Raw genomic sequence first — 14,998 nt, 5'->3', positions numbered from 1 at the left:
TTACGCGTTGATTCGGATCCCGCCGCTGGCCACCAATGTTAGAAAAGGTAGACGGACCGGGAGGGTCGGCCGGGGTCAGGGGGAGAGGTCTCCGGGGAGAGCCGTCTCCAGCGATCGTACAGACAAGTAACTTCCCCCCCACAGACAGATATCACACACGGAGAAGGTTCAGTGTTCTTTATAGGTACTTAGTTATGATACGGTAGAATGGTACAAGGAGGTCTGGACGCAGGGGTCCCCTCGATTAGAGTCTCGCAAGGTAGGGAAGGGGGTAGCGGGACAGTCTATTTACCAATCAGGTAGCTCGGATGAGATGATGCTGAGCTCACAATCCTCGAGCTTGGTGTGTAGGTGGTACGGTCCGCGGCAGCGCCAGCAGGTCCCGGTAAGGATGGTTGATACAACGGGCCGCGGCAGCGCCAGCAGGTCCCCGGAAGATGTACGGTCCGCGGCAGCGCCAGCAGGTCCCGGTGAGGATGGTCGTTACAACGGGCCGCGGCAGCGCCAGCAGGTCCCAGGAAGATGACGGTCCGCGGCAGCGCCAGCAGGTCCCGGTGAGGTTGGTCGTTACAACGGGCCGCGGCAGCGCCAGCAGGTCCCGGTGAGGATGGTCGTTACAACGGGCCGCGGCGGCGCCAGCAGGTCCCAGGAAGATGAAGGTTGCAGAAGGCCGCGGCAGCGCCAGCAGGCAGGACGATGGTTCACAAGAGCGGCTACGGCAGCGCCAGTAGACCGTCAGGGTTGAGTTCACTCGGTGTCTCTCGACTCCAGGATACAACTGCCTTCCTGCTCCGGAGCTGCCTCAGTTATAGGGCTGGTGCCCTTTGATGTCCGGACCCTCGCACTTGGAGGTCGGGGGGTCCGGGATGAAGGTGTCCAGACACCCAGCAGGGGGGGGGAGCCAGCGCCTGGGGGAGCTGGAGGCGATCGGTACCTGGCGGGGGAAGAGCTCTTGACACTTCGTTCTCCCATTGACCTGCCAAGTGGTCCGCTCACCTCCTGGGTGGATGGTGGTGCCGGGATGTCGGGGCCGGCCAGGCCCGGGGTTAGGGTCGAGGTGAGGCCACGCGGCCGCGTGGTGCAGGGCCCAAGATGGCGGCTTGACCCGGCCGGGGAAGCCGGTGGGGCTGGACCCCGTGATGAGTAGGGGTCCGAGGGCAGAGGGTCCGTCGGGAGACGGAGTACATGGGCTTGTCACGGGGGTATGCCTGGTGGGCCGTAGCTCGGGCCCTGTCGTGCGGGGAGGGAGCAAGCCCTCTGTGTGGCCTGTCCAACAGGAGCCTTCGTACATCTGGCCCAAAGTGCACATTTTTGTTTTACCACTAAGCAAATATATAGACTCTATATTTCAGAGACTAGTGATGACAGAAACAGATATGTAAATGACAGAAAATTATATAGATTGTGCAGTGTATGCTAACAGATTAAACCTACCTCTCCAAGTTTGTGCTTCATTGTTGGGTTTGTCTTTTTGCAGTATGGCAGGGTTGCATTAATCTGGACACTTGGAAATGTGCCATTTTATTTCATAATCTGTATGCTGAAGCATGGCAGAAGTGGGGGTACGTGCAGGTCGAGTGCGTCTACCCTTAATTTTCAGAGGGTGGACGCTGTCCACCCTGCTAACAAGTTGGGCCCTAGTAAAGTAAGCAGTACTTGTCCCGGTGAAATTTCCAACACTGGGACACATTTAGCAGTGCCTACACTGCTCACTGCTCTCCGCCAAGCAACAATGCACAGACAGTCGACTTTTCTTTGGGAAAACAGTTGTGTTAAAAATCACTTTCTGTGTACTTTACATGCTTGACTTCTTTAAGTGTGCAGGGCTGTTTGTTTTTTGTATGGTATTGGGGAGACCAAGTGGGTATTCTTTTGTCTCTTCACATTGGGACCTAGGGGATTGTGTCTCAAGCCCTCTTGCACCTTTTTCTGTTTATATAAGTAGGGACGTGTAGACTGGTGCAGGCATTTATGCTTTGATCCCCAACCTTGTATGACATAGGTCGGTAGCACAACGGTGAACTTGTTAGAGTCAGACAATGCGTCGCTTTCTCAACACTCATGGTCGGCACCTATTGTTTCAGTTGCCAACTTTCTGGCTTACATTTTGGGCATGCAATCATTATGTTTTCTTACATGCTAATATTTGTTGTTATGGTCCCCTCATACAGAGCATTTTAATTATGGTCTTTCAATGAAGCCTTAATCATAGTTCATGATGGCTGCCACGATTTCACACAGTTGCTGAAGAGCCATTCATGCAGGCCGTCTTTTGTATTGTTACTCTTTCACTTGAATCTGCAGCTTTGTGTTTGTTTGGTAGCTTTGCTTTGCCGTGGGTGCACGCCTTGGTAGCTGATCTGCTGTCTACTCTAGTGCTGATCCATGTTGCTTGAGCAGTTGGTAGTGTGCAGTTGGTGCTAGTCATGCTTCTCTGTTGTGAGTACCCTGTGCAGTGACTGTGGTGTCCTAGGGCTTATGGAATGAAACTTACCTTTCCCAGGCATCAGCACTTGGGAATTATTAACTAACATGTCCCAAGTAGGTTGTAATTTCAGAGCGGCAGAACATCTTTGCAGTGCACCCTGCTATCCCGATTTGCCCAAAAGACAAGAGGCATTCTCCAAGAAGGAAGCGCTGTTAACTCAAAAGCACAGTGCTCACCTCTGCCGGGACAGCCCTCAACTTGTAGTTATACCCCTTTTTAGGATGTCGGTGGTCTACAAAGATTGCACCATCAGGTGACTTTACTGAGCAAAAAGAGCTTCCCATTGGGTCATAGCTGCCTTATCCTGACAGCAAGAAGAAACGTCTGCGTGCAGAAGATGATAATTCCCCCTGCCCAGTCAACGGGCAGGGGGCTAGCGTTGAATCAAGGATGGGAGGAGCAGAAGGAATGGCTACATGCGCACTGCAAGATTAATTATAAACCTCTCACCACATTCTGTCATTCCCTCTCCATTAACGTTACTGCTTATTTTGTTCCGTTTATGACACATTTTATTTTTATTCCTTCTAGCTCTTCCCTTTCGTCCTTGTTACCTGCTCCGCCTCTGACTATATACTAATTTTTCTTGTATCTCAAAATCATGGTTTCTGTTCTATCTAGTGCTAATTATATCGTCTCTTGCTTCTCTTTCTTTGCTCATCCTTATAATTCTACCTTATACCTTCCTTTAACATTTCCCTTTTATCTGGCCTCCCCTAACTTTTTCATGCATCTTTTTTAAAGAAATCATAACTTTTCCCATTTTACCCTGTATACTATCTCCAATCTTGCTTCTCCCATGCCTGTGAAAGCTACCAGAAAGCACTATATATAACATTCGTCTTTTCTTACTTTAATACAGTCCTTAACATAACACACAATAGGAACGTTTTTGACACTTAAAACCAGTTCAATAGTATTTATGTTAGAACGGTCCTAACTGTGCAAGCCTGGATCTGTCCAATAGGCCACATGAAGATGTTCATACCACGCACATAAGCCAATGAATATGTTCCGTAAATCCAAGATATAAAGTGCAAAGCACATAAGATTCTCTGCAACAACCGTCACAAAATCCTGAGATTTCTAACTAAAACTTGTCATCAGTTTGCACATAATAGTGTGCAGAAAACATATTATCATTGCTACTCGCTCAGCCTTTCATCATCAGGATAAAAATCCTTCTTCAATAATTTACAGGCAATGATTGGCATGCAGGGGCTGTCACTGCTCCTACCACAAAACTAAATTACCTCAAAACAACTGTGTGGTGCCACAGCAGGATGTGCACAATGACTGCTCATTGCTCACCGTAGCTTTGTTTTGCGGGCAGCACATCGGACCCCCGTGCAGAGCACTATCGCTGCTGTGCTGTGCATATAGGTGTGGGAGGACCCTGGCGGCCCTCAGCACATCCTTAAGAGGCACAAATAAATACATGATATATTTACCTCCACCCAATCCAACCCACATAATTCCACTACACGCCACATACATAACATTCCAGTACACATGGGTAAAAAACATTGTCATTTACAATGCCAATTACTCTAACTCGAGCAAATGAGAGACCGATTGCATTTGAAATGCTTGATTATTTTCCCCTCCAGCTTGGCTCAAGACAAGGGTTGATTTAAAGGTCATCAGCTCGCCTTTTGTGCAAGACATGGAGCTATCTGCAGCCTCACACCTAGGTGCCAGAGCAGTGGAGAAGAGGGAAATAAAAGCACCAGCTTGTTATCACTTCACAAGGGAAACTAAGATTTGGAAGCAAGCTTTTGACTTTGTTCAATCCCTATGCAAAATAGCATGCATTGTAAGAATGTCAAATGTATCGGACTGTGTGACTATTTACATGAATAGCCATTTAAATACTAATTTTTTATGTAATTCTTGTGCAGATGCCACATCCAATGGCATGCGCAGTGAAGTCTCTTGCATACTATCTTGGTCCCCCACTTCTTTATTTAGGACTTGTGCCTTCTGATGTGAAATCATTCTGTAAAGTCGCGGTAATCGGAGCGCATGAAAGTATGACACTAACTAAGTTGTAACGGAAGAGTGTCCGGTCCAGGTCGTATCTTCAAGAAGTTTATTAAGTAACAAATAAATGAAGTAAGGTACAAATGAACGAATGAGCAGCAAGCTGGTAGCAGATACCACACACTAGCAACAGTTTGCTGGCTGTACACGCTAGGCCTGTGTTTTTGCGACTATTGGCTGTTTTCTCAGAATATCCTCATTTACCGGGCAGCTGTTTATTTCTCGTGGCTATTGCTTTTGTCTTTTGCTTAATATGCAATTGTCTCCTAGGACTGTTTATTGAATCCTGTTTTCCTCCAGCAGTGGCTTTAGTTAGCAGAGATATACAGCCGGCTGGGAGTTTGACGTAAAAACAAGTCAATATTTGCTGGTGGCGCGTGCGCCGAGGTGCGCAGCGCGTCCTGAGTGCGCGTGGCTGGCACATGCACCGGCGGCGCGGCTGGTTTCCCTGGCAGTGGCTGTCCTGGCAACCCAGCAGACATGTCCCTGATAGGCTGTTGCGAGATGTCCTGGATCTGATTACCGGCGCGCGGCGGGGAGGGGTGGATCGCGAGCAGGGCGCAGCTGAGATTGCTCTTCCAGTGCTAGGTGTCAGTTAGTGAGCAGTGGCAGCGTCGTATGTGCATGCAGTACTCTTGGTGCTGACTGGAGAGAAAGTGCAGAGGATAGCAACAGCGTCGTCTGTGCGTGCCTGGTGCCGAAGTGAAGACTGCGTGCTGAAAAGAGCAACAGCATCTTTTATGCGTGCCTGGGGCGCTGGGACGTAAGGCTGTATGCACAGAGTGCTGGGACCAGGGAGGCTGCAAACCTCATTCGGGTTTGCAGACACTTGAGACTTGTGCAGTCAGACCTGCCATACAATTTAGATATTAGTGATTCGGTATCAGATACGTGGATATTGGCTTAATCGTATGACTGTATCCGGTCATTGGTACTATGAAATCAGTGTATATTTGAAAATCAGAGGTTCGAGATTCAGCGATACTGGGAGGATCTGTCTTTGGACTAGAGTAATTGTGTAGGTTTGTGACTAGCAAGCACCTAGAATTCTGACATTTTTTGGACAATGGAGAACTGAGTCTTGAGACACACTGGCTTTCCGAGGTAGTTTGGCATCGAGTACATTTCGCAGATCTGCGTTGGGACTGGCCACATCGTGCGCAGGGTACTACAGCGACTGTTGTCACCCAGGGGCCCTGCTCCGAGCCAGGAATACTGCATCAGCCTCGGGCGGGTACTTGGACGAAGCGTGAATCAACCCTCGGAGAGCTCCTCCTGAGTTCGCGGCTCCGGGTCAAGCTGCCTTCGGCACAGACGAGCGCTTCGGACCTGAGCACCTCCGAGCTCCCGTACCGGAGGGCAGCGGCCGGCACCTGCCACAGCCGCCACCACGACGCCTCGCATCCTGTACCGCGCGCAGGGCGGCGGAGCCTCGTGCAAGATGGGCCGGCAGCAGAGCCAGGAGAGCGCGGGCAGCGGCGGCAGCACCGGCAGCGGCGGCCGCATGCACCGCTCCCACAGCCGCGGCAGCCTCTCCGCCTCCTTCGAGGCGCTGGCCGGCTATTTCCCGTGCATGAACTCTTTGGACGAGGACGAAGGTGAGCAGGGGATGAGCGCAAAGCATTGGAAGGACGGATACATGGATAGAATAATGAATGCACGAATCAATGCTTAATGGATGTTGCGGTGCACGTGTGAATACATATATGGATGAAATGGCGCTGAGAAGAAGGGCACAGGTGAATGAATTAAAACTTGCATAGGAGGAGGAAGGCACGCATTAATGAATGTATGGACCCATGAGTGGATGGTCAAATGATGGAATGGCCAGATTAGTGGAAGAAGCACTTATTCGGTGGAGACATGAATGGATGAAAAATGCTTTGGCGAATTAACAGATTAACTAATGTACAGATATGAATGGATGAATAGATACACACATGTGTGCACGAATATCCAGATTTCAAATGAGTAAATACTGTTCTGTATATGTCCGCACCTTAATTGTTTAGTTTCGCATATAATAGGTAAGAAGTGCGCCAGAGGACGGTTGTATGTACATTTATGTGTGTTCTTTTGCAAAAAAATAAAAATTTGCTTATCAAAAAAAAGAAGTGCGCCAGAGCTATCAACATATTAGCTTGCCTCCGTAGCTTGTGTTTTTTGTTTTAGAAATGTAAATATTTAAACGTTTTTTCTTAGTATGCACTGGGATCCTTTGCACGTCAGTTGTATAGTGTGAGATCCCGTTTGTCACGTCCAGTATTTATTGAGAAGCTTAAGGGTCGGCAGCCGAGCGCAGGGTTGAACTGGAAGAGGAAATAGGTCCGGATACCAAAATAAAAGAGCGCGCCATTAGTTAATTGAATGCCTAAAAAAGTGGCCCACGTTTGCAAATTGGGACACTTTTGAACTTCTGAAGACACGCTGTATAGATGTTTTGCAAGGTATGAGAAAGAATGCATGAATTTTAGCTTGCTGCAAGGCGATGTTTGTTTTAATATCCGGGAAATCACCATTAAAAACCATACCATCAGACCATAAAACAGGCCTACTAGCACCCACAAAAGCTGTCAGACCGCCCGTCGGACACTGCCTGATTGCCCTTTAGGCCAGTCCAGGCCTCACTGAGCTTTCAGCCTTTATGAAGCTTATTCATCGTTTCACGGAGTCTCAATGAAAACCTTTACATAGTCACCACGCTGCCTTAGTATTCTCCTAGAGCTCTTTTTGTGTGGTAAATGTTCTGGCACCGCTTTTTACCACTCGTGTTATGGTGCAGACTACAGAAACACCTGGGAAGTGCAATAGTGCTTTCCCATTGATGTGATACAATGCTGGCTGGGTAGCAGTGAAGGACAGCTAGCCTTCCTTACGTTCCTCTTGGTGGTTCCCCAGGGAAATAGGGCTGTAATGTAGCCCCTTGCTGCTCTTGCACACAGGGTGACCACATTTGGTCTCAGGCCTTTATATATCTGTAGAGGGACCAGCATGAGTTACATTTTATGGGTCCCTCATCAGAGTGTGTGTGGGGGTGCAGAATGTTGCTTTATGCCACTGGATGACAAGAGAGGCCAAGTCACAGCAAGTGGTACCTAATAGGCTGCATAGTACCTTTTGCTGCTAAGTTTCTGAGATGGAGCATACGACTCAACTGAATCAGAGATAAGTCTTTTATGTGTACTTTCTAAAGCCATCTAATTACCACATCTTTATTTGGCCTTAAACATGAATAGCTACTTTGTGTTATCTGGTACAAGAGGTCGCTGTTCTTTTTTAAGAATTTCTGTATGTGTGCTCCTAGCTATATCAATGATTTTATGGCCTGAAATTTGAAAAGGCAAAATCACTTTACTGCAAAATGACATCATTATGTTGGCAGGTGCCTTCTTACCTGCTGCCAGATAGCTGGTGTGCTAATGTACACTGTCATCCGGGGTACTTTCAATATTCAGATTTCTTCGTCAAGGGTCCTCCAATTCTTCAGAGGATTGTTTCTCCATACTGTCCCAGAAGAGCTCTTCGCTCCGGCAATAAACGCCTGGCCACGGTCCCGAGAATTTTCAGGTCCAAAAGCGGAGGCCGTTGTTTCTCCTATGTAGCCTCCAGAGCTTGGAATGCCCTCCCAGAAGCCATCCGCTTGGAGGAGGACCATCTTTCCTTTCGGAGACTCTTGAAGACCTATCTATTCCCAACTGATTAATCAGTGTTCTCTTCTTTTGATTTGGTTCTTAGCGCTGGGAGGCCTATGGGTAGCCATGCGCTTTATAAATGTCTCTTTCATTTCATTTCATTTCATTTCATTCATTTCGTGCACTTAACTTCCTTTTCATTTTAAGTTAGTGCTGACACAATGTGACTGTCGCATCCTACCACCACAGCATGTAGTAATCCCGCAATCTTAGATTGATTTGTTTGGACATTGCATGGTTTTACATGCTTTCTCTAGCCCGGTATTGTTGCTGTAGAAAAAGAAAAAAACATTGCGATACTTCTCTATTTTAATAATCCGAATCAGTCTCTTCTTTTACTTTGTATTGAGACGCAAGTTTTCACCCTTGTTAAGGTTGCTTGAGTTGATCCCAGAAGCATGTCTTGGGGGTTGAAAGGTGATCACCGTTGTACAATCGTAAAAGTTGTTCATCATTGTTATCCTTTGGAGACCTGTTGAAGTGGGGGAGTTTTGTCGCTGCTAATTTATTTCTGGGAAAGGACACGCACTAGTACATAGCGGTGTATGCTCAGCCTTGGCGCACGCCATGAGCCAGCCAACCTCAGTGTGCATTCATGAAGATATTTATTTGCAGAGCACAGGGTTACCCCAAGAGGGTTCTTCCACTAGGATCATCTGATATCAAGTTGTTTGCTCAAATGGGAAGAAAGATCAGCCGGGTCTCAAGGGCTTTAGAGATGAGTAAATAATTGGAAAAGCGAGAAGGGCTACATGTAGTTGGTGCCAGTGCTTGATGTCCAGTAAAAAGGAGGAACTGCCACCATCCTGAGTTTTCAGATTTTAGGAAGATAAGAAATGTACAGTTGGGCAGATCCAAAGCTGCCAGCAGGGCTATAAAGACAAAAAAGTAGTTGAAGGTATAGAAAGCACAGTGGCACATTCTGAGCTGGACAGTAGGCACATGGCGCAAGGCTTTGAAGTCATCATGGGCCTGTCCCCCTCATTTGGTATCGGGGGCATACAGTGGACCCACATAGTTATTATCATTGGTTCCTCCCTTATTTCAACCAGTTTCATGGTTCTTGTGTGTCTGTGTCAAAGCCAGTATTTTCCTTCAGATGGGAGTAACTGATATATATGCTACTTTAAGACCAGGCTACTGGAAACAAAATTGTTTGTAGCTCAAACGGATCAAAAGTTACAAAAAAATTCAGCAACATTTGTTGCAGTTCTGTGGAAGGCCCTTCAGAAAGGTGGATTGGTCACCATTCAGTTGATTTTTTCTGTATGTGGGAGTCAAATTTGTGCTAATGAGATGACACCTTTGCCCGGACAGTATCAACATGGTTAAAAATGACAAAATAATGAACTCATACCATCACAGAATGTGCCATATGCTGCATAATTGGACTTTTCTGGCTGCATAATTTAGCCAGTCCTACTGCATAATTTGGTTTTACCATGCCAGATAATTCCAGTGGCCCTGTTTAAGACTCTTTTTTGCTATGGCGCACAGTCCGTATCTAACTGTACCACACACTGTTTTTCCACAATGAAACTCATGAGACAAACACTCATTGCTTAGTTTGTAAAAATAAAAACTGGTGCACAAACATTTTCCGATAACAGCCTGCCGCTGCTGATGCTACCTACTGTTCTGACCCCGTCTCTGATATTGGTAGTTGTGGTAGACATGTAGCTGCGTATAAGCGATCCATTGACTCCTAACAATACAAACATCAATACATTGCTATTGGTTTCTAATGAGCCCGATTCCTTATTTATGTAAAATCCGGTACTCAAGTCAAGTTTATTCCTTTAGTTAATTAAAACCATAACAATATGTACGAAACACAGTCTATTACTATACATTTGGTAAAGTAACTCTAAAAGCATACGTTCAGTATTACAGTTAAAATTCTTATCAACTATCATCGGCTAGCAATAATGACGAGATGTTTGATTTTAAAACAAATATGTAAAATCCGGTAGATTTTGAGTTGTTCCCTGTGTTATGTCAGTAGCTAAACCAGTGCTGTTTAGGTCGAGCCTACAGCAGCGCATGCGCTGTTGCTCGACTTTTGTAAGTGGGATTTAAAAGTGCTTCCCACTGGCATTTGCTGGCCTAATGCTGGCGCTCACGCTCGCGTGAACGTGCAATTACTTTCACTTTGGGCACTGCTGCGCGCGCACCACTTGCGTTTCTGCCGGCGCGCGCACGCGCGCCTCCCTCTCCCGCTGCAGCCCCCATCTTTGCATTCCCCACGACCAATGCTTGTTGTACAGTGTAGTACTCACCCACTCTTTAATGTTTCGATTGCTTGTCCTGTACACCTGTAATTGCCCTGTCCTTTCTCACCTTAAATATATTGTTCACTAATTCTTCGTCGTACAGTCATAGCGCTGGACATTAAACTGAGCCAGTCTTACTTTCTCAGAGTCTCATTGTCCCTGTGTTTTCACGGCCCCCCCTTTCTATTCCCCCACTCTCACAGAGCCGCTGCATCGGCACTCCCCGATTCACAAGACCCCTCTTACCTGTCTACCTGTCCCTTCAGTTACCCCTGAAATGACACTCATGCTTTACTGAGTTACACTTTTCATTGCACGAGATTCTTTTTTTTCCGATGCATAAAGACACACACCTTTCGCACCTTTTGGAATACATTGACTAATTTTCCTGCGTTTGTAATTTTAATCTGTTATTTTTCAAACATGATTTTATGACTTATTTTGTCACCATAATTCAGTTGGCATATTTCCCTGCGCGCACCTAGATCTGGAATCTCACACGTAGTTTTTCACATATAATTGGCGTGATTTACAGTTGGTTTAGCTACGTCTCCAAAATGTTTTTTTCTTTTTTTTTTTTTTAGTGAATTCAGTGCATTTGCCTAATTTAGCAGAAAAAAAACTCTTAACAAACTCTATTTCACAAAACATTGCTAAGTTCCGGCACCAGGGAGAGACAACGCATAGCCTGTCTAGTTATAGTTTACATACCTATCTTAAAAGAATATTCATTCTCAAGTTTGAATGCAATCCGTGGTCTGTTTGTATACCATAGCATAATTTCTGGTTGGATCTTAAATATCTTTAGTCAAGAGGCATATTAAAGATGGCGAAATAATGTTTGTGTGCATACACGGGATTGCATGTACAAAGGACTAACTACACCCATAATTGTTATTTTACAGGTTCAAGTGGGGGTCGATTCACCAGATCTGTGTAGGAATGACAAAGGGACGAAAACAAAAAAGTACAGTTTCTTTCACACAGGTTCTAGTTTAGTGGGTTTATTTCTCACAAGACGAGAAAATATTGTTTTATCATCAGGTTCGACCCATACGAACTGTCTTCGAAATACGGAAGTTGTAACTATAATAACACGTAAATATTATAATCAAAAAGAGAAAATTTACTTTCTGCCAGGCTCGGCCAGCAGTTTCTAAAATGCAAACATTTTTTGGACACTTTTAAAAAATTTTGTACAATTAAACAAAATATGTTTACATGGTAAAAATGAGAAGTATATTTTTACACTGGAACAAGCTATATAAAAAAGATTTAGAAACAAGCACAGTTAAAGATGCACTATTTTAGAGACATCACGTGCACCTTTTAGTTTGAATAGTGGGTGTATACTATATACAAAGGCTAGAAAACACAATTTGCGTTACAGCCTAACTGCTTCCAGGAACATACCAAAACAAGCATTTGCAATGCAATAGGTCTCGCATTTACACGAGTTTGAGCTATTGGCATTGTAAATGACAATGCCTTTTATAAATGTGTTGCTTTTGAAAACCCAAATAAAAGGCATTGTCATTTATAATGCCAATAGCTTAAACTCTTGCAAATGCGAGACCTATTGCATTGCAAATGCTTGTTTCCCTTTGTATTCAGTTATGTGTAGTCTGTCATTTATAACGAAAAAACAATTTCAGGTACCACAATTATGTGAAAACACTTGACATAGATCACTTGCCTGCCATGTATCTATCATCATAAGGGCTTTTGTTTACTTTTTTAGCTCGTTTTCAAAATCTCTATCTGACCACCTAAATGTCAGGCCAAGATCAGTTCGACATTGCTGGATGGTTCAGAGAGAAGCACGCCGCAAGTACATAGGACTGGACTGGACTTGAACCTGTCCTCTAATGTGCCCTGCACATGTATGCAAATAGCCACTAAACCCCCATAGAGGCCTTGAACTCCCCTTTTCTCTCAGAGAGTAATTGGGGCAGTGGCACAGACTGGGACAGTGGATATGTGCTGTTTGGAAATGCGCTGGAGTACCCCCTCAACCGTACAGTGGCGCGAGTTCTGGGCTAGGGCTGGCGTTGTAACAGAAAGAAGAACTGTACTATTCACAGCAGAAGAGCGGGCACAGTGCAGCATTTTTCAAAAGTGCACTGCCAGATGGTTCCTCACTTTTTTGCACCTTTTCGGCTACAATTATTCTTAGTCAAATTAAAAATGTATGTAAATGGGCAAGTAACAATCTAGCTTTACCGAATCCATGATCAATTTGCTATTAAATCTCTGAGTTGCATAAGCATAGAAAAGCCAGTTGAAGAACAAAAAACAACCTTGCAGTCAGTGATCCTTCAGGGAGGACAAGCAGCAGCGAGTCCACGCCTTCTTTGATGAGTTATGCCGTCGGGTTCTGACTGCAAATCCGTGCTAGTTTGGTGCTGTGGCCCAGTGGTTCTCAGTGCTCAGCTGCTCACAGCCACTGGCCACCACTGGCTGTTGGTCAAGCTGGAGCTATACCTGTTGGTGAACTCACCACACCCAGGTACCCTTTTGTTTTTTATTTTATTTTGACAGTTTTTATATAGCGCACACAGGCCCAAGGACGTTGGAGCATTTTACATGAGCACCAGTTTCATTACATAAGGTCACAACGTGGTTCCCCAGTTCCAAAAAATGGAGTGACACAGGATGGGCCAAGGAAGCGTGGAAATTACACCAAACTAACAAAAATCCACTTGGCAGAACCAGAGAAATAAATGTTTAAAATTTAAATTAAAATTAGCTCCAAAAAACACACAGCACCAACCGTGGGTATCTGGTCACGCTATAGTGGGTCAAAGTCAGAAGTTAAGACTGACCACAATGGAGCGCTTCCAGTTATGGGGATGTGCTTTGTCCCAGTGTAAAGTTTATCTTCTGACTTAAAAACTTCTATGGAGAAAAGGTGGTTGTCGGCAGCAGGGGCGGCTCCTCTTTGTGGGCAGAGGAACGTCGCCCCACTGCTTTCTCGCAGTGCGAGAAGCAGTAACATAAAATGGTATTAATACCATTTTATGTTACTGCTTCTCACACTGCGAAAAAGCAGAAGGGTTTGGTTGGGTGAGGGCGGGTGGGCGGTCCTGCAACAGGGAAGGGGAGGAGTGGCTATCCCAATGTTGCGGTCCCTGACTGATCGGCCCTCAGTCATGCGCACTCTGCCATTTTCTCCATGTAGGCTATATGCAGGAAGCATGGAGAAAATGGCCTCCCCATAGGCACCAGGCTGGGTCCCGTCAGCACCAATTACAGCACTGCCAATGCAGTGTTGTGATTGGCTTAGGGGGGAGGGAGGCTGTCAGCTTCCTGCGAGGAGCAGAGAAGCAGAGAAGAGGCTGGACTGGATTGGGCCAACTAAGGTAAGTCATATATTTTTTTAAATTTTAAATTAAACCTCACCAACCCCCTCCCCGCCCCCTCCCCGTGAGTCAAGCTGGACAAGACTCATCGGCAGGGCAGCTGAATCAGAACCTGGGCTCAACAACAGTGGGTTGCCAATGTGCAGGCTCCAGATGTGGTCGTCAATGAAGGCAGTAAAGCTCGGGGCGGGCAAAGCCCGTGCTTAGGAAGGCCTCAGTATTGATTGGATGCTGCTCAACCTAATTCCCAGTGAAGCCCTCTACATTTGGACTTACAAACGTTTCTGGAAGTCGGATCTCCTTCAACTGGACAAACCAGCAAATTGAGTCCAACCAGCGATTCAAAGTCTTTTACTTCGATAGTGTCCCCAAGTCTGTCAGTTCTCCAGGCAGAAAGTTGGCAAAACGTGTAAGTTCCACTTCTTGCAGTTTAGGGGACAGGAGGACTACACTCTACCACAGCCAAGGGTTCAGGACCTGGTGGGGGTGGGGGGGCACTTGGAGGTTTGGAATTATCCAGCAGAGGCCAGCAGCAGGGTCCTGGGCAGATCCAGTTGGAGCTGGGCAGTTGCAGGGAGATCCATCTCTAGAAGCTTGTGTTCCTGTAGCTCACGCTTGGAGTCACTTCTGGGGTCCTGGGTTGAACGCAGGCAGGTCAAGTCTTCGTTCAAGTTCTTGAGTTAGCAGGGCAGTCCTTCTGAATCTTCACAAGTTCAGGAGTGTTCTGAGGAGAGTGCTGTTGGTCCCACTTTTATGGGCAGTGTCAGCCTGTGGACAGAGAGCAAGCATTTGTCCAACCCTACACCAGTTCTGATCACTTCCTCCCTTCCGTATCACCTCCCACCGAGTTTTATGTCAACCTGACTTGAGAGACAAAAGGAATGCAGACCCTGGTGTGAGATTCATCTGCCACTGACAAGGTAGGCATCCTTTCAAGCTCAGGAAGGGGCTGGGCTGACAAGGCAGGAGTCCCCTTCCCCATACCCAGAACAATTTCTTCCACTGTCTTGGAGCAATACACATCTCACCATAAGGGAGCCATCAGCGGCCAGGTGACAGCTGGACACTGGCAGGAAAGCCTTTTGGTTTCAAGAAGGAAAAAGACATCTTTTTAAAAGTCTAATTTCCCAAAAAGTATAA

General features: G+C 46.2%; 1 protein-coding gene across 4 annotated transcripts in view; it reads left to right on the top strand.

The window, feature by feature from the left end:
* The window catches only part of RIMS2 (regulating synaptic membrane exocytosis 2), a 1,922,267-nt gene that overhangs the window by 1,861,229 nt on the left and 46,040 nt on the right, over window positions 1-14,998 (top strand). The window contains exon 1 of one of the 4 annotated variants that reach the window (XM_085605118.1): window positions 5,104-6,129. The exons of the other annotated variants lie outside the window; for them this stretch is intronic. Within the exon in view, the coding sequence (XP_085461244.1) occupies window positions 5,973-6,129 (157 nt within the window). The 5' untranslated portion in view covers window positions 5,104-5,972. Of the gene's footprint in view, window positions 1-5,103; window positions 6,130-14,998 lie in introns of those variants that run through there. 4 annotated transcript variants of the gene reach the window in all.

This window comes from Triturus cristatus, chromosome 5_1, assembly GCF_964204655.1.
Source record: "Triturus cristatus chromosome 5_1, aTriCri1.1, whole genome shotgun sequence".
NCBI classification, from domain to species: domain Eukaryota; kingdom Metazoa; phylum Chordata; class Amphibia; order Caudata; family Salamandridae; genus Triturus; species Triturus cristatus.
Note: the sequence above shows the minus strand (reverse complement) of the source record. Positions and strands in the feature narration are given on the sequence as shown.